The sequence below is a fragment of the Lissotriton vulgaris genome, chromosome 8 (genome assembly GCF_964263255.1).
Source record: "Lissotriton vulgaris chromosome 8, aLisVul1.2, whole genome shotgun sequence".
NCBI classification, from domain to species: Eukaryota; Metazoa; Chordata; class Amphibia; order Caudata; family Salamandridae; genus Lissotriton; species Lissotriton vulgaris.
Window position 1 is genome coordinate 196,641,833 of NC_141696.1, and position 19,346 is coordinate 196,661,178.

General features: G+C 44.5%; 1 protein-coding gene across 1 annotated transcript in view; it reads left to right on the plus strand.

Annotated features, from left to right (window-relative positions):
• The window catches only part of CCDC81 (coiled-coil domain containing 81), a 296,640-nt gene that overhangs the window by 146,234 nt on the left and 131,060 nt on the right, over positions 1 to 19,346 (plus strand). Inside the window, exon 6 of the mRNA XM_086933975.1 lies at positions 5,902 to 6,050. Coding sequence (XP_086790101.1) covers positions 5,902 to 6,050 — 149 coding nt within the window. The remainder of the gene's footprint in view (positions 1 to 5,901; positions 6,051 to 19,346) is intronic.

Sequence of the window (19,346 nt, forward strand, 5' to 3'; positions counted from 1 at the left end):
GACGACCTCTGCAATGGGAGACTCTGCAGTCTCCGCATGGTAAAGACTAGGGAAAAATAAAAAAGTTTATTTAACTCAAAAATGAATTTTGAAAATAATATTTATGTTAATATTATGCATTAATAATGATTAAAAGTGATGCATATAATTAATACAAATTAATTTATTTTCATTTGATTCAAAAATTATAGTTACACAAATGCTTACATTCAAATAAAAGAATGTTGAAATATTTTATAATTAAAGCAATAAAATGCACTATATATGTATTTAAATAATACATGTTTAACTATTTTTTAAATATTTTAATTTAATTTATTATTATTTCTCATGGTTTTATTTTAATTCTCTATCTCTATTATTTTCTATGGGAGATTGTTACAGTATCAGTGGTTGATCATGTGTGGTGGTGGACTCGCTACATTTAGTAACTTACACTTACTCCGATGTTGGGAATAAGGAAAAAGTAATAAACATACTCAAAAGTGTAAATTACTCAAGAATACAAGTTACCGTTGGGAATCAGGACTTCAGTGATTAAGTTCCCTCACTTAGTACCTGACATCCCGGCTAATCATTTGAGAGACATCTTCAATAAGATGTTCACGGAAGGCCACTTCTCCAAAGAGTAGAAAAAGGCCTCCATTCTTTATTTGCTAAAAAAAATAAATGGGGCTGCAAGGACTCCAATAATTATAGGCCAATTTAACAGCTCCCCCTCCACGCAAAAATTGTGGAGAAAGCCATTGATACCAAACTCTCTCTTTTTATCAAGAACCATGATCTCCTAGATGCTACACAATATAGCTTTAGAAGCCAGCATAGTACTGAGTTAATGCGGAGTTTGATTTGATTACCACCTCTTAGGAAATCAGGCACACTCTTGATAAGTGCGGCATGGCTGCTCTGATTTTATAAGACCTCTCTGCAGTGTTCAACACAGTCAATCACCCTCTTCGCCTTGGGTATTAGGGGCAAGGCGCTTAAGCTCCTTAAACCTTTTCTCTCAGATAGAGAGCAGTTTGTGGAGCTTGATGGCTTCAATTCTACCTCTTTTTCTCTTCCTTGCGGGACCCAGAGGGGTCCTTTCATAGCCTGACCCCCTTTTTAATCTATGTGCAACTCCCTTGCCAACCTTATAAAGTTTTATGGTTTCAAAGTTGTGTCATACGCCGATGACACACAAATGTGGTATCACTGGCCACCATCCCAAAGGACACTGCTTACAGATTCCATGACTGTATGCATGAAATTGGAAACTGGATGTCTAGTAACTGTCTGAAGTTAAACTCTGGAAAATCAGAGGCCATTCTATTCAGGAGGAATACCTATTTTTTATCTCCTAATTGCTGGCCACAGTTAATGTGAGAGATCCCCTCCGCAGTTACCAAGGTAAACCAGCATTGGCACATCCAATAGGTCTCGCTTTTGGGACCTTATAAGTATTTAGTTATGCAGCACAATATCTTTGGTGCAACAACATCAACTGTTGCATGGCTAAACACATAAGGTACAAGGTTTAGCCATGCAACAGCTGATGTTGTTGCACCAAGGATATTGTGCTGCAAAACTAAATACTTATAAGGTCCCAAAAGCAAGACCTATTGGCTATGGCAATGCTTGTTTCTACCTTCCACCTTGTGGGTGGGTGACTCCCACCACCTTTGTCAAGCACCAGTGGCTGACAAACCAGCACAAAAAGATCCGGTCTCACGCCCGGAGCCAAGGGGAGAAACACAAGCCTTTTTCCCAGCGAGCTGGAGGAGGGGAGGAAAAGTTTCTGGCATCTGTGTGTTTCTCGGCTCGTGTGTTTGGTCGGCGGCTGCGGCAGTAGCAGCACTGCCCCCTCCTGTTAGAGCAGAGCGCAGGAACAACAGAGCACATGGCTGGCAGCACACAATGAGCAGTGTGCACACATGCCAACCTCCAGAGCACGCACGACGAGGCACACTGCACAAGCACACGCACATGTGCGTCCGTTCATATGCTGGGGGGGGGGGGGGGGGGGGGGGTGCTTATAATTTACTCAGCCACCTCGCTGTTTTAAAAGGGACAGCGTAAAAAGTTTTAAAAAAAGACTAGGCACACTGCCTTTTAAATAAGTGCGGTTGGTAAAATGTTCACAAGATTTTGACACGTGGTCAATTTCTCGACAGTAGGTGCCACTTAAACCCGCAAAGATATGTTGAGTTGGTGCTGGTTGGGCATATTGTTTACTTGCTGCAAACGTCCTTGCTTTTGTGAAGTATGTATTTCTTCTTTCCGATTGCTAATAGGTTGTTTTATGTTTGTTAACTTATTTCTTGCTCTCTTGTAAAGCTTACTTATGCCTTTGGGGCAACTCCACGCTGAATAAAAATCGCAAAATAAACATTAATGATCGTGCAGCACACAAAAATTCACTTAATGTACCAGTCACCGATACACCAAATGGTCACAACAATAGTTGATTGAACATGCTACAATATGTTAAAATGCTTCAAAATGGTTCAATTTGATATCTGACTGACTATCGCGGCACCTGTGCTTTACTTTTAATGTTAAAAGTAAAGTGCGGGTGCCGCAATTATAGCAAAAGTAAAGAAATAGAAAAAAACTTCTATTTCTTTACTTTTGCTATAATCGCGGCACTCGTGATTTACTTTTAACATTAAAAGTGAAGCGCGGGTGCCGTGATTATAGCAAAAGTAAAGAAATAGTTGTTTTTTTCTATTTCTTTACTTTTGCTATAATCATGGCACCTGTGCTTTACTTTTAATTTTAAAAGTAAAGCACTGGTGCCGCGATTATAGCAAAAGTAAAGTAATAGAAAAAAAATAAATTTCTTTACTTTTGCTATAATCGCGGCACCCGCGCTTTACTTTTAACATTAAAAGTGAAGCGCTTTCTTTACTTTTGCTATAATCGCGGCACCGATGTTTTACTTTTAACATTAAAAGTGAAGCGCTGGTGCCGCGATTATAGCAAAAGTAAAGAAATAGAAAAAAATCTATTTCTTTACTTTTGCTATAATCGCTGCACCCGCGCTTTACTTTTAATGTTAAAAGTAAAACGCAGGCGCCACGATTAAAGCAAAAGTTAAGACATGGAAAAAAACATCTATTTCTTTACTTTTGCTACAATCGCAGCACCAGCGCTTTACTTAAAGGTAAAGCGCCGGTGCCACGATTGTAGCAAAAGTAAAAAACAAGCAAATGGTGCGTGCGAAAGTGATCGCGAGCAAGGCGGCCAGGAGGAAAGACAGATGGCGGCTGCACGTGTGCACGTGCACGCAAGCTAGAGGCCACCAAAAGCCTGTGATAGCACTGTGAAAACCCACTTACATAATGTCTCTCCGAGCAGCGCATGCGCTGGCTCAGGCGAGACCTAAAAATCTAGGAGTGGATTTTGACGACCAGCTATACTTCGAAGTCCAAATAAACTCCATCACATTGTCTTGCTTTCTCATGTTAAAAACTCTCAGGGAAGTCCTACCTTTTATTCCACAGGACCTGCAGAAAGCGGTATGTTCCGCACTTATTTTGTCAAAAATTTACTATTGCAGTGCGCTCTTTTTTAATATGCAAAAAAGATTCATAAGCAAATTGCAGTTTCTCCAAAATGCAGCTGCTCGACTGCTGCTTGCCATCCTAAAATATCAGTCAGTATCTCATGTCTTCCTTTGTTGCGCTGGCTTCCTGTAAAAAACCCTGATTGAATTCAAGTCCTTATGTATTGCCTTAAAGGCGGTGCATGGCTTTGGCCCTGAATACTTCAAACATAGATTCTTTTTTGTATGTCTTCAACAGACTTATGTGGTCTTCATCAGCATTTAACTTTGTGATTCTCAAAGCCAAAGCAGTCACCTGAGGTGGCAGAAGTTTTATAGCTGGCACAGTCAGGCTTTGGAATTTCATGCTGCAAGATCTTAAGAAAAAGTCAGAGCTTCTCTCCGTAAAAGCTTAAAGACTGGCTTTTTAATAAGTAACGTTTCCAGATTTTAGCGCTTTTTCCATTCTCAGTTTGTTTTTTCCTTTCCTTTTTCCCTCCCTGTTAGAGCACTAGCGCCTAGACACCCTCAGATAGAAGTGCGTGTTACAAATTAAATTTTCGTTTTAAGTATTTCTTTTATGCTTACACAAGGTTTCGTACTAATGTCATTTAGAAGTTGACAGACCACTGTGCTGAGTCCTAATGTTACTTGAAGATGTCATCACACCCTTGTGATCCGAGGCATTTGAAATGTATATTGCTTCTTGGAAAGGTATACATTCCTGAATGATCTAAAGCCAAAGCTGACTGGCCAGCGAAATCATTGGCTAGTCCCCTTTTGGTCCTCCTCTATTTCCATAATGGCATCTATTTGCTTTTGTTAGAATGTTGTCATATGTATTAAACCCATAGGGCCTCATTCCGATGGCGGTCGAACGATCGTCGGACAGCCATCTCTGCAGGCTGGAGACCGCCCGGGGTGAAGTCTGCAGTTCCACCCACCATATTATGATGAGACGGAAACATGCCTTTTACTATTACAGCTTGTACTGTGGCCCACGCAGTAGTAAAAGGCATTTTTTCCAACATCCATGCACCATATGCCAGGCACTATGTGGTGCCTGGCACATGGTGCATTGAAGTATGTGGGGCATCACGTGTGCCCCATTGCCACATAGTGGAGGCCCACGGGGCACAGGAGCCCTGCTAGGGCTCCCCAAAGTCCTTTCCCGACAGCCTTTCCATGGGAAATGGAATTCGTAATCCCTATGGCGGTGCCTGCACAGGCATTGCCTTTGTTATAGGGAATGCTATCCAACATCCGCCTCGACTGGCTCTTTGAGCCTGTTGGAGGAGGCAGTCTTTCCCCCGCCTGCTGTGCTCTGACCACCAGTACCTTAATCCAGCGGTCGGACTGTTGCCCTGGATGTCCGGAGGACAGCTACTGATGGCCTGTTAGTGGTGGTCCGCTTAACATCATAATTAGGGCCATAGTCTTTTTCACTAATTTAATTTCCACCATGTAATAAAAAATAAAATATAGTTATCTTATGATGTAACGGTGGTTCCATTGATTGGGATTAATTTATGAACAATTTATCTGCTTATTTTGTTAACTTTGTTTGTGTGATTCTTCTGTGAGAGTGTGTTTCGATGTTCAATGTTATCTCTATAACAAATCCAATTTTTGCCATTCACTGAAATGCTCCTTTTTGTGTGGGTGCGTTTAAGTTTCTTTCTTCTGTGTATAGTATATAAATCTAAACCCATATCACTGTGTAATTTAATTTGCATGCAACGTGTTTGTAAATCAAGTCCATTGTGTCCATATCCCTGCCTTTGAAAAAAGGACTGTGGATTGCTTGGCAGTGATGTGGGTTGGTCGCAGACCAGAATATCTCCTGTATATAAACATTCTATCAACGGATTCTGTATGTTTGAGTTTCAGTCTGCTCAATATGTTATTTGCTGTATATGTTGTGAAGCGCTCTGATACCCTTTGGTCCAGCTAGCGCTATACAAAACTACTAAAATAAAAAATAAAAACCTGTACGATCAATCAGTTTCTCCCTCAGTTCATGTTCTGAGTTGTAATCCAAATTTTTGATTGATAAACATATTTGCACTTGTTCTCCTTCATATTGAATTTACAAACCCTAACCTCCTGTAGCATATGGTGAAGAAAATAATGTGCACTGAGGTGCCTCAAAGATCCAAAATTACAAAAAAGGATTGAACGAAAAGATCTAAATGCAATGTTCAGTCTGTAAACTGAGTTTGTAGAAAATCAAAAAACACAAATTATTTTTTTGTAGCTTTCCCGCCTCCCTTGCTTTATAGTATGCCACTGTTCTGAGCTACCCTCTGTGTCTTAGTTCGTATTCTTTGGAATATTGTTAAGGTAATCATCCAAACCTGTGTATTTTTCAGGGCTCAATATAGTACTCCTGATGCAAAAGGAGCCATGGAAACAATCAGAGAGGAAATAGACGAACAAGAGAACAGAGAAAATATTGTTAAATGTACTGATCAGTCAGAAAAGGAAGAGCAAGAAAAAGAACGCAGCAGCAGTAAACAAGGTTTGTTAATATTATCACAAATAATTTCTGATGGACAATATTGATGTTGGGGAAGAGCCAACCATCAACAAGCGGGGAATCTATTTACTCTGCAAAAGTAATCTGACTCCTCTTGACCAAAGGAAAAACATTTTTTGTGCACAAGCATTGATTTGACCAAAGCAGCACACTTATATTATCTTTGTAATGTATATCACAATCTGTCTGGTTACGAAAGACCTGTTGTCAACTTTCCAAAAGTTTACAATGGCTTACACCCTCCCATTGCTTACCATAAGCCGGCTTTATTGTGACTCTCATTTGGTTGCTTTTTATTTGATGGTTTTCCTTGTCCCATCTTTCATTGTCCCTCTCACGAAGAATAGCCTCTTTACCATTCCTTTATTTGGCTGATTTGTATCCTTCCACTGCTCACTTTTAGGGATTTTTTTCCTTCAGCCAAGCACTACATTAGAATGTATGTGATTTTCTGCTCTCTCTCCCTTTCTCGTGTGCTCCCTGTAAATTCCTCTCTCTTCTATTCCTCATTACTCTCTCACATATGTGCCACTCACTCTCTCTTGTGCACTTCTACCCCCATACTGTGTGCTGCTCTTTTCCTTGTGTGATTTTTCCAGGGCCGCGTGTTGCTTTCACTTTAGTGACTCCCTCCTTAGTGTACTGCTTTGCCCATATTCCCTGCCATATTCCTCCGTTGCTCCCACTGCTGCAGTCATTTTTTATTTATTTTGGACCTTCACAATAAGAAATTATAATTTTTTTATTTACTGATTCAAGTGGCGTCTGACAGCTTGGGCCAGTAAATAAAAAAGAAGAGCAAATGGTGCTAGTGTAATTCCACTATCGCTTACATATGCTTTGATACATGATGCCTTTTTTCGTTTGTGTTTTTTGCTGATGCTGTACAGCATCAGGAAACAAGCATTTACAATGCAATGGTCTCGGCATTATCAAAGGTAGAACTATTGGCATTGCTCATGACATTTAAAAAAAAAAAATCTTAAATAAATGGCATTGTCATTTACATTGCCAATAGCTTAATCGTTAAATACATGGCATTGTCATGTAAAATGCCAATAGGTTAATCGCTCGCAAATGCATGACCTATTGCTTTTACACCCACACAGAGCCACACACACACAAAGCCACCCACACACACACAGAGCCCCCCACACACACACACACACAGAGCCCCCCCCACACACTCACACACAGCCCCCCACACACACACACACAGAGACCCCCCCCACACACACACAGAGCCCCCCCACACACACACAGAGCCCCCCACACACACACAGAGCACCACACACACACACAGAGCCCCCCCACACACACACAGAGCCCCACACACATAGAGCCCCTCACACACACAGAGCTCCACACACACACGCACACACAGAGCCCCCACACAAACAGAGCCCCCCCACAGCTGCGTTCACTTTACCTACAACAAGCCCACATCCAACAACCACCCCCAACCCACTCTGCAAAGAAACTGGAACAAAGTCACCATCGACCAGATCTCCTCATCGCTTCTTCAAAACCCCCCAGCCCACTCCTCAAACCCAGACCAAGCAGCCACCAACCTCACCCAATGGTTATCCAACAGCGCCGACATCCTAGCACCACTGAAAAAAATGACAAATCAAACTAGGCAGCAAGAGGACCTCCTGGTTCAACGATGAGCTTAAGAAATCCAAGAAACTCTGTCGATCCCTTGAGAAGGCCTGGAAAAAAGACCCAACCACCAGCACCAAGGACGCCTTCAAAAACGCCACCCGATTACACCACCAACTGATCCGGAATGCCAAGAAAGCCGCTTTCAAGGACCGACTAGATAACAACGCCCACAACAGCAAGGAATTATTCAACATCGTCAAGGAATTTACCAACCCCTCTGCCAACTCCAACGACATCACCCCCTCTCAAGCCCTCTGTGACTCCCTAGCCTCATTCTTCCACAACAAAATTGCAGACATCCACAACAGCTTCAACAACCGACCCGAAGACCAACCCACCCAACCCCCTGCTGGACCCCCACCCCCCCTGAACATCCTCAATGACTGGAAGCCAATCTCCACTGAGGACACCATACGTCTGATGATTTCTATCCACTCAGGATCCCCCACAGACCCATGCCCTCACCACATCTTTAACAAAGCAGACTCCATTATAGCACCGCACCTCCGAGACGTCATCAACTGCTCCCTCAACTCCGCTACCTTCCCGGAAAGCTGGAAACATGCCGAACTCAGCGCCCTCCTGAAGAAACCCACAGCTGACCCCACCGAACTCAAAAACTACCGCCCTATCTCACTCCTTCCATTCCCGGCCAAAGTCATCGAGAAAGCGGTCAACAACCAGCTCGCTGCATTCCTCGAAACCAACAAATCCCTCGACTCCTCACAATCCGGCTTCCGAGCCAAGCACAGCACTGAAACCGCCCTCATCGCAGCAACAGACGACATTCGAACTCTACTGGACAATGGTGACACAGTCGCCCTCATCCTCCTCGACCTCTCCGCAGCCTTCGACACGGTCTGTCATAGCACCCTTTTACAACGCCTCAGAAACGTCGGAATCCAAGGAAAAGCACTGGAATGGATCACCTCGTTCCTCACCGGAAGAACCCAGAGAGTCCGCCTCCCACCATTCAAGTCAGAGGCCACTGAAGTCATCTGCGGCGTACCACAAGGATCCTCACTCAGCCCCACCCTTTTCAACATATACATGAGCCCCCTTGCGGCCATCGCACGCCAACACAACCTCAACATCATCTCCTACGCCGACGACACTCAACTGATCCTATCACTCACCAGAGACCCTAACACTGCCAAAACCAACCTGCATGAAGGAATGAAAGAAGTAGCCGAATGGATGAAGCACAGCCGTCTGAAACTGAACTCAGACAAAACTGAAGTCCTCATCCTAGGCACCTCCCCCTCCGCCTGGGACGACTCCTGGTGGCCAGAGGCCCTCGGAAAAGCACCCATCCCGACGGACCACGCACGGAACCTGGGCGTCATCCTGGATTCCTCACTCTCGATGAACAGACAAGTCAACGCCGTTTCTTCATCTTGCTTCAACATTCTTCGCATGCTCAAAAAAACATTTCGCTGGATCCCCACCGAAACTAGAAAAACAGTCACCCACGCTCTGGTCACGAGCCCACTGGACTACGGAAACACCCTCTACGCCGGTACCACCGCAAAACTCCAGAATAAACTCCAACGCATCCAGAACGCTTCAGCCAGGCTCATATTAGACATCCCGCGTAAAGAACACATCTCTGGTCACCTGAAAAACCTCCACTGGCTCCCCGTCAATAAGAGGATTACTTTCCGGCTCCTAACCCACGCACACAAAGCACTCTACGAAATCGGACCCGAATGCCTCAACACACGAATGTCCTTCTACACCCCCTCCCGCCAGCTACGATCCTCCAACCAAGCCCTTGCCACTGTACCTCGCATCAACAAAACCACCATGGGAGGTAGATCCTTCTCCTACCTGGCAGCTAAGACCTGGAACTCACTTCCCACTCACCTTCGCCTTACTCAGAACCACCTAGCATTCAAAAAGCAACTCAAAACGTGGATATTTGACAAGTAATTCCCCACCCTTCTTCAAGCGCCTTGAGACCCTCTGGGTATGTAGCGCGCTATATAAATGATCTGACTTGACTTGACTTGACAGAGCCACACAGAGCCCCCCCCCACACACACAGAGCCCCCCCACACACACAGAGCCCCACCCACACACACACACACAGAGCCCCACACACACAGAGCCCCACACACACAGAGCCCCACACACACAAAGCCCCACACACACACACACACCCAGAGCCACACCCACCCACCCAGAGCTACACACACACCCAGAGCCACACACACACCCAGAGATACACACACACATAGGAGAGCAAGCACAGCGAGTGGGCAGGGAAGCAAGCACAGCGAGGGGGCAGGGGAGCAAGCACAGCCAGGGGGCAGGGAAGCAAGCACAGCCAGGGGGCAGGGAAGCAAGCACAGCCAGGGGCAGGGGAGCAAGCTATCCTGTCAAATTTAGCAGATGTCCAGGTTTTCACACAGGAGCGACTGGAAACAGAGGGAGGCTTGTCTTCATATGTATTCCAAGGAAGGACGAGTCAGCAGTTCTTATCAGAAAGCAATTTAATTAGTACATAACAGGCTAGGTGTACAAGCTGCATCTATGTAGTCATTTTGTGCATCGTTGTATGTACTCCTATGTTGATAAGCGCTGTCATTTAAGTCACCACTACCACTCAGATATAACATTGTAGTCCTTCTTCTACGTCTACTAAACGACCGTGTTTTTGGCTTTCAAAAACCTTGTCACCGTATTGTCAATAGAACACATAATGCATAGGTAGAGGCGGCCGCCATGTAAGGTGTGGGCAACAAGCAACGTACCCGACTGGCGGAAGCGTAGCGCCATGAAACATATATTGGCTTATGTCCGCAGTTCCTGTTACTCTGTAAGAATGTATTCTTTCAGTGAAACAACCTTACCTGCAGACAACTTGCAGCTCCGCCGCAATCTCCACGTTGTAGCCCAACTGTTCTACCACTGCGAGTTCTTCCTCCTCTGCATCGATTCCTCCTCTTCCTCCAAGGCAAGGACCCGGAGTAGCAGCACCTCTCGCCCCAGCGTACCCAAGGATCTCACGTGAAAGGTTTTGCTACTTACATCCTGGACTTCATATTCGGGAACGGTGCACCGTTCTCCTCGTGTGCTCTCCTCCCCTCTCGTCTCCTGGTTGTCTCTCTTTCACCCCCCCCCCTTTTATTTTCTAATATCTAACCCCCCCCCTTTCTCTCTTCTCCCCACTCACTCTCCCCTCCATCTTTCCCTCTCTTTCTCTCGGCGTGTGATTGAGCGTTGTACGCTCTCTCTCGCCTTGTTTCCTCTTCACGTGCCCCCCTGTCATCCTTTGTGATTTTGCTCTCTTTCTTGTTCTCCCCCTTTCTTGTTTTGCTTCCTTCATTCTCCTGTCACTGTATATCATCCTCTGTTCCCTCCCTACCTCTGTTTCTTTTTCTCACCCCCTTCGCTACTTCTCTCTGCCACATCTTTCTCTCTCCCTCGCCATCTTTTCCCCCTCTATTCATTCTGTCCCTTTCTCATCCTCGTTTCTCCCCCTCTCATTCTATCCTTCCATCTATCTCCACCTCTCTCCATCCCCTCTCGCCCCCTCGTTCCCTGTTGTTGTTACTCCTTCGCCCCCTCCCTCACCCCTTCTGCCTGTTTCTGTTTCCCCCCTCACCTCAAGTCTCCATAAACTCACTCAACCCATGAGTGCTTGTAGCAATTTTTTTTAAACGTTTTCTGTCTTTTAGTTGCTCTTTTGGACCCTCACAGGTTCCGTAGGGGCTGTTTCTACCTCTTTTAAATGTAGAGGCCCCTGGGCCACCGAGCGAGTACGAAGGTGAAGCCGCAGCCCACGGTAGTGGCGCACAGTAGAACCGCGTGTGTGATCCTGGGCTGGTAACAGAGAGGGGGACGGGCTTGAAGGTCAGAGCTGGGGTTCACTGGCGCAGGAGTGGCCCCTCACAGGTTCCGTAGGGGCTGTTTCTACCTCTATTAAATGTAGAGGCCCCTGGGCCACCGAGGGAGTACGAAGGTGAAGCCGCAGCCCACGGTAGTGGCGCACAGTAGAACCGCGTGTGTGATCCTGGGCTGGGAACAGAGAGGGGGAGGGGCCTGAAGGTCAGAGCTGGTGTTCACTGGTGCAGGAGTGTGTGTGTGTGTGATCCAGGGATACACAAGGGGGCGCTGAAGTCTAGCAGTGAGATGGACCAGCAGAGCTTTGTCTAGGGTGCAGTCATGAGATAGGGAGGGCTGAAAGTCAACATTAATGCACATTGCTGCAGCTGCTGGTGTGATCCATTAAAGATACACGGAGGCTTGGGGTCACGAGTGAAGTACATTGGCAGAGCTGCGCGCGTGACCCTGGATAGCGGGGTCAGGACTGAAATATTTTGACAGAGGTGCTTGCGTCTTCCCAACCATGGCACGCGCAGGTGGTGAGGGGCTACAGGTCATGAGAGAGGTGCTGTGTGACCCCAGTGAAAGGAAATCATGGGTGCTGAACGCCGGGAGTGGTGTGCAGTGTGCCCCTCTCTCTCTCTTTGCTCCCCCACCACTCTCTCTATCTCTCTCTCTCTCCCCCTCTTTGTCTCCCTATATTTCCGTCTCTCTCTCTCGCTCTTTCTCTGTACCTCTCTTTGTCTCTCTGTATCTCGCTCTTCCCCTCTCTTTCTATATCTCTGTATTTCTCTTGTCTGTGTGTCTCTCTCTTGGGCGCCATGTACGAGCTGCAGGCGGCTGCCAGGGACTCGGAGATCGACGTGGAGAGCCTGGAGCTGGACGAGGAGAGCGACGCGCCCCCAAGACTCAGCCCCCCGCCGGCCGGGGACACCTGCGAGGAGGAGGAAGACGACGAAGAGGAGGAGGTGCTGCCCGGGTTTCGCCCCCCGGCACAGGGCACCCCGACGGGCACCGACAAGGGCTGTGGGTAGCAGAGGGAGCTGACGGAGGTGGTGTCCTGCCTGAAGGGGCATAATCGCTTCTGTCACTGGCGGGACTGTCAGTGTGCTAACTGCCTGCTGGTGATACAAAGACACGGACAGCGGGAGGGGGGCGGGATACAACGGGAACCAAGACACGGACAGCGGGTGGGGGCGGTAAAAAAGACGGCGGGAACGAGGAAAGCGAGAGCAGCTTACCTCAACCTTACCAGCAGCAAAATGGCGGCCTCAAGCTTCCGAAATTTTTCGGATTCGGGGGGGTGTTTTGCTGTCCTGAGTGACGGACGACGTCACAAGCTAAAGAACAGCAAAACTTACGGCCCCGAATCTGAAAGAGACGGGGCTTGTTTGGAGTGACTCCCTTCTCTTCCAATGGCTGGCCTCTGTTTAGGAAGCCAGCCAATGAAAGCGAACGGAGCAGAGAGGCAGGTTTAAACTGCTCTACTCCAAAACATAAGATCTCCGGACCGGAAGCTGCGCTTTGCGCAGCTTATAGGTCCCTCGACCTAAAAAGTACTTTGCTTTTTCGCTGACACTGTACTGCATCACCAAAAGGCATTGGCAAAGCCAATATGTCCCAAAGGCGCAAAACCTATTGTCTTTGCCAATTTGTAGCAGTATAAATTAGAAGTCATTGTTTTTTGCAGATCAGCTGAGGAAGAGACCTTATAAGGGAACATTATTTATCTGAATGCTCAAGGATACAACTGATTGTATTTAAGCTTTCCTGTTTTACATTTCTATTTGTTGTGATCCAGTTTTAAAAAAAAAATTCTTTTCTAATGTTTTCAAAAACTATAAAAATCTGTTGTTATCACTCCTTACTCTTTTTGGGGTGTAAAACATCATGGCGATGGTGTGTTTCCGGTGCATATAAAGGCTTCCACTTTTATTTCCTTCCCTCCATTCATCCTCCCCTCCTTCATTCATTCCTCATGTCAATTATTCCTTTCTTCCTTCCTTCTCCTAGCTCCCTTCTTCATACCCTTTCCATGAATTTCTCTTTCAAGCAACTTTTCATTATCTCACTTCCCTGCCTTTGTAATTCCCAGTAAACAAATCCTTCTTTATAGCAGTCCTATTCCACCCCAAGGTGTGCAAGGATGGTGCTTTGTTGCACCTGATCAAAATTTGATTGTAGTAGACAAAATGTTAATGGCAGGCATTTGACACACCTTTCTGCTGCTCTCTTCTTCAGAGCAAAGTTCTGCTGAGGGAAGGTTTTATACTTAGGACATGAGATGTCTATTGTGAAGTGGTTGCTTCTAGATTATTGCAAGCCAGTGTCATCCTGTCCTGTTTGTTCCCTAAAGTTACCAAGAAAGAACCGTGCTACTACGTTTTATTGCTGTCTGATCTGTCTCCAACGTTGCTCTCCCTTGTGCTAGGATTCAAGCTAGCCTGGCTGATGAGGGCTGTTAGCCCCAAACCGGTCCTAGGATGCTTGTTTCCGGTCCAGGGAAGACATGGCTTGGCATATCGGGCTGGACTGGTCCCATGGCACAGGGTCAAGACTGATTTGCGTATAGCTGGGTCTGAACTGTGGTGGCAAAGTGAGCTAAAGAATAATGATGGATTCATCCCAGATTTGTGACTGGGGGTGAGTGTCTGAAAAGTTTCAGCACTCCCTCCCTCATCTCCTTGTGTTTGCTAGGGGAGAAGCCTTCTAAGGTATTGCTATGCATACTGTTAGCTTTTGGGATTTTTTTTGTGTGTAGTTTTATATAGCACGAACTTGACCCGGCTGTATCAGAGCGTTTTACATGAGCATCAGTTGTGCTATACAAGGACACATTCATTTTTGTTAGGCACTGGGAGATTATGTGATTTGCCCAGCTCTGAGGTCGACCGCCCTAGACGTTAGGCCACATTAACAGCAAACTGTTCTTCTGTATGAAGAAGCAGCTGAGGTAGCAAAAAAACCTTATGGTCTGCAGGGTGCCTTGGGTAATTTGCCTGTGCAGTTATCTCAGTGAATGAAGTTTATTTTACATTGCTGGAACGTGTCTATGGAAATGTTGTGTTTATTTGAAAGCAAGCACAAGGACCTCTAAGCACTGATGTTTACCAATCATGTGGGTGGGTGTTTGTTTACTTGGTAATAGTGTGGGAATTTTCTTCCTCCACAAGGCACTTTACCTTTGAGTGAGTTCTGCACATTGTGCATTGCTCTAGGTCATTTTCCAGCTCGGGGGACAGAAGGAGCACAGCTCAATATGTTTCCATTAACTGTTCGGCGGGTACGGCCAGACATGGCTTCTGAGCTCACTGTGTCATACCAAGGAGTGCCAAATAGGATGAAACCAATCTGAGGTTGCTTGGGTTCCCTTATAAATTAGGCCTTGCTTGGCAGTTTGTGATGGCTGTTCCTTGAAGAGCACAGTCACTTCTGATTTGCGTATGGTGGGCCTCTGTCTAGCGTTCATGATGGGTGAAAAAACAATGTACTGGAATGTGGCAGAGAGATCGTTCACCTTCACCTTGGATATTAACCTCATCGGTGCTTATGACGAGACCAGCTCGTCATGAGTCACAATGGAGCTCTGCTCATGACAAGCTGGTCTCGTCATAACAGCTCCGCTCCGCCTACACGCGATTAATTCCCCGTCAGTGGGCGGGGTCGTGACGAGACCAGCCCATCATGAGCGCATCTCCACTGTGACTCATGACGAGCTGGTCTTGTCACGAGCACTGTGGCACCGCGCCAACCCCCCTGCACCTGTGGGGGAATTACCCGTGCAGGGAAGGGGTTAATTCAAGTATTCCATCCATCACCTTGTTGTTTGTTAGGGTATGAAAAATATTCTGTTGAAGACTACTTTGAGGGGTTTTAAATCAGGTGGCTGAGACAGTGGATTTATGTATGTATTTATGGGTTGGTTAAATGTATATGTTGTAGCATTTGCTCTGCTTTTCAACATCACACACACAAATATTTTTCTGAAGGGAACAGTTGATCTTGTCTATTGTTCCCTAGACTTTGTCTCATTTTAAGAAAGAAGTACAGTGGACTACCTTTACCGGGGAGACAAATGCAAAAAGAACAATTGATGGACAAAATATCCATGTGATAAGTGTACACTGCAGTCAAAATATACACACCAGCATCGACATATATGAAAAAATATACACTGCTGTCAGAAAGAATGCCGCGGGGCCATCAGGAACATTGTAATACGGTGGGTGGAAGACCACTGCCCCGGCGGTCTTCTTCGTACGGCCGCCGCAGCAGTATGGTTTGTGGAACCGCCGAACTCGTACTCGGGCCCTAAATCCTTAAAATGTCTTTTTGTGCCAAAGACTGTTAGGGCAGACATAAATACATCTAGAAATAAGAAAAGTAAGCCACCAAGAACAATAAGGAAAAAAAAACCACAAATGGATATTTTTGCTGCAATATTGCTACATATTTAGGAAAAACTGTAGCATGTGTTTTAAAAAAATTAAGGGAATCCTAACGTCGCAGTGTAATAGCATACAAATAAAATGCAAACTGATAAAGTACATATATGTGAAAAAAATGTTTCCAAAGCAATAGGCTGAATGTGCAAATAATAGTCCAGTGGTTCATAGAAGCCAAGAGACAAAATTACATATAGTACATCTCATTGATAGTAATAACAGTCAAAATTGTTAAAAAAAACTTAGAAAGCCGACATTTCAGCCTCCAAGGTTAACTTGACCAGAGTCATTATGAGGACAGGGTCTAAGACAATTAACAAAAAAACTACTAGAGAATAATAGAAAGGAAAATAATCCTTAAGGCAACCCGAGGGCCATAAAGCCAAATCAGGAAAGCAATAGCAAAGAAAATCTGTTCTTTATTGCATGTGGTAAACCACTGCTGAACACACCCAAAGGTATAGAAGGCTTAATTTTGGACCTGGCTCTTTTTGCAGGTTCATTCCCAGATGTTTGCTTACTTTTGCTGAACCCATTTTTGTGGTCATTAGGACTCTGCACTTTATCACTGCTAAGCAGTGCTAAAGTACTTGTGCTATCTCCTTCAAACATGGTTAGCATATCCTAGACCTTACTGGCACATTTAATATACTTTTAAGTCGCTAGTAAATGGCCCTACATGTACCCTGAGCCTGTAAATGAAATGCTATGAGAGGGTAGTCCCAACATTTGTGCCACCAACTAAGCTACCCTTTAAAAAACATGTATCTGGCCTGTCATTGCAGCCTGAAGTGAAGTTTTAAACTGCTTTCGACCTGGCATTATCAACCTTTTGCCAAGCCTAAACTTTCTATTTAATAGTTACATCTCAGCTTTAAGTTAGGCCCTAAAGGCGCTTAGCACAGGGTGCATTGTATTTAAAAATTAGGACATATGTACTATTTTACATGTCCTGGCAGTAAAAAACTCCTAAAGTCATGTATCCGTGTTGTAAGGTCTATCTATACCGATGACTAACACTGGGCTACCGTATTACATTTAGTAGGTGCTAATGTTAGATAGCATGTCTCACTCTAACTAAGGAGACTCGCACCGGCAGGAACTCGTGCCCGACTGAACTCCGCACCAATTGCAGCTGAATAACTTTGGGAATTAAGTTAGTTGCACCTTGTCGGTGACGATTGGCACCACGGTTCTTGAATTAGTTACAAGATGGGAGGACGACTAATCGCAACGCTCCCCCCTGTTTGGATCCCCTTAAAAGCAATCAATTACAAATACTCCGGATTCATCCACTTTCAACTCAAGAGATTACAAGGCATAGGCTTGCTCGGTGCATTGGTTCTCTATGATATCAGGTGCTCACACAACTGTCCTGAAGATGATCTCAATTGTTTGAGATCGAAACCCCGCCGACCTCATAAATATAATCAACTACTGCTTTCATTATACAAATTTATGTAAAGGAGTTCAATTTTATGCTTTTCTAAGAGTGCATGTTTTTTATTACCCTTTTTACCCACTATTGCACCTGTTGTCACTTACCCGTGAGCACTGGATTATATATATTCATGTTATCTAGAAACAAATAGACTACAAAGTCTCTTGATATACTGCAATGAATACATTAATTGCATTATTAGATAAAAATGACTGGAGGTTGTGCCTCTTCATAAAGTTCCCAAACATGGGAAAAACAGTACTTCAACGTATAGCCATACACTAATGTCAAAAGTTTGTATCTTAATCAAATCTTAAGTTGAGCATCCGTATACATAAGGTAAACAATGATGAATAATAATATGTGCGTATATGCGTAGATGTCGTTTTCCATCCAATTGCTTTAACACCTTAGCTGCGGCGCAAATATCCCTCCCCAGTGCTGCGCTGTCCATTGGAACTAGTGCTGAATGGACATCCAATGGTCGTGTGCAGCACTGGGGAGGTAGCGCTCGTGACGACCGTTGGCCGTCGGCAGCGCTTAAGAGGTTAATGACAACGATGTAATCATTAACGAAGAATTTCAGTGCATCAGCTCGTCTTGACAATCTTCAGATGCTAGCTGTAAAAGAGTTTCCCAATGCATTTTGGGCTACAAAAGATGCCCTTCGTCAGGGATATTTCTAAACAGAAAGCATATAAAATGTGAATTAACCTATTTAGTACAACAAAAAGTGCTAATACAGTGTACTTAGACAACCTCATACCAAGCGGGATATGCGGCTGATAAAATATTATCAACCATGATGAGAGAATGGAAAGGAAACAAAGAGAAAAAGAAATATAACCTCTTTGCAAACGCGGTTGCCAAATGCGAAAAATCATGCGTCCTACAGCTACTATTGGAGAGACATGTAAAGGAAATAAGGTGGAGAAGAGAAGCTGACGTAAAAGAATAGATCCCATAAAAACGAATGTCCTGGCCCAAGAAATTAGAGCGAATAAGTCCCCACCAACATGATGAAATCCGAGTGCCAAACCTATGATAGTGCCAAACTACCTGAATGGTAGCCAGTCACAACTACCAACAGGAAAAATAACTCAAAATCTGTGCCTGAAAAAGAAGATACTGGTCTTAGAGTAAAATATAGCCCGGCCTAACGCATATGACACCTTACATGCCAAAGTGGTAAGTCTTAACGAAAAAATACGCAAGTCTGATAAACGCGTAATGAAAGTTCACTGCCAGCAGATTTAGGAAAAGAAAGGGGAAAACATCAACCTGGGTACAAAAGTTTGTAAAATACAATATAAACGTGAGTGTGATCATGCAATCTTACTTGAGAGTCCTCTGGCTGCAGCAAAGCAAGCCCGGAAACAGAATGCATTTGAAGGCGAAAAGAAAGCAGAAAACTGACTAATTAACCAACAGTGAAAAAATAACTGACTATTTGCTATCACTTGTGTGAAATATGATGGTGAATGAGAAACAATTGATCTCAAAACAAAAAAGAATTAAGAAGAAAAAGAGAAATGAAGAATAATGTAGAACAAATATAAAATGGTTGTACTCAAAGAAAATTGAATCATGCTAGGTATAATCCAAACGTAAATAATATAGTCTGCAATTAGCAAGTCGCAACTTGAGTGATAATAACCGCAAATATGATTATCACGGATGTAACAAAACATGTTGGGTTGTTGTGCATAAAACAGACAAAAGAATAATGAATCTCATCTCGACAAAATACACAATTGGTAATGGTAAGTAAAATCATATTGGATTGCTAACCATGAAGCAACTAAAATTAATTGTGCTATCCACTACACACCAGAGTAATCAATTCAGATGTATGTTGCAATAATTTAAGTAGGAAAAAAGACAGGTCAAGATGCA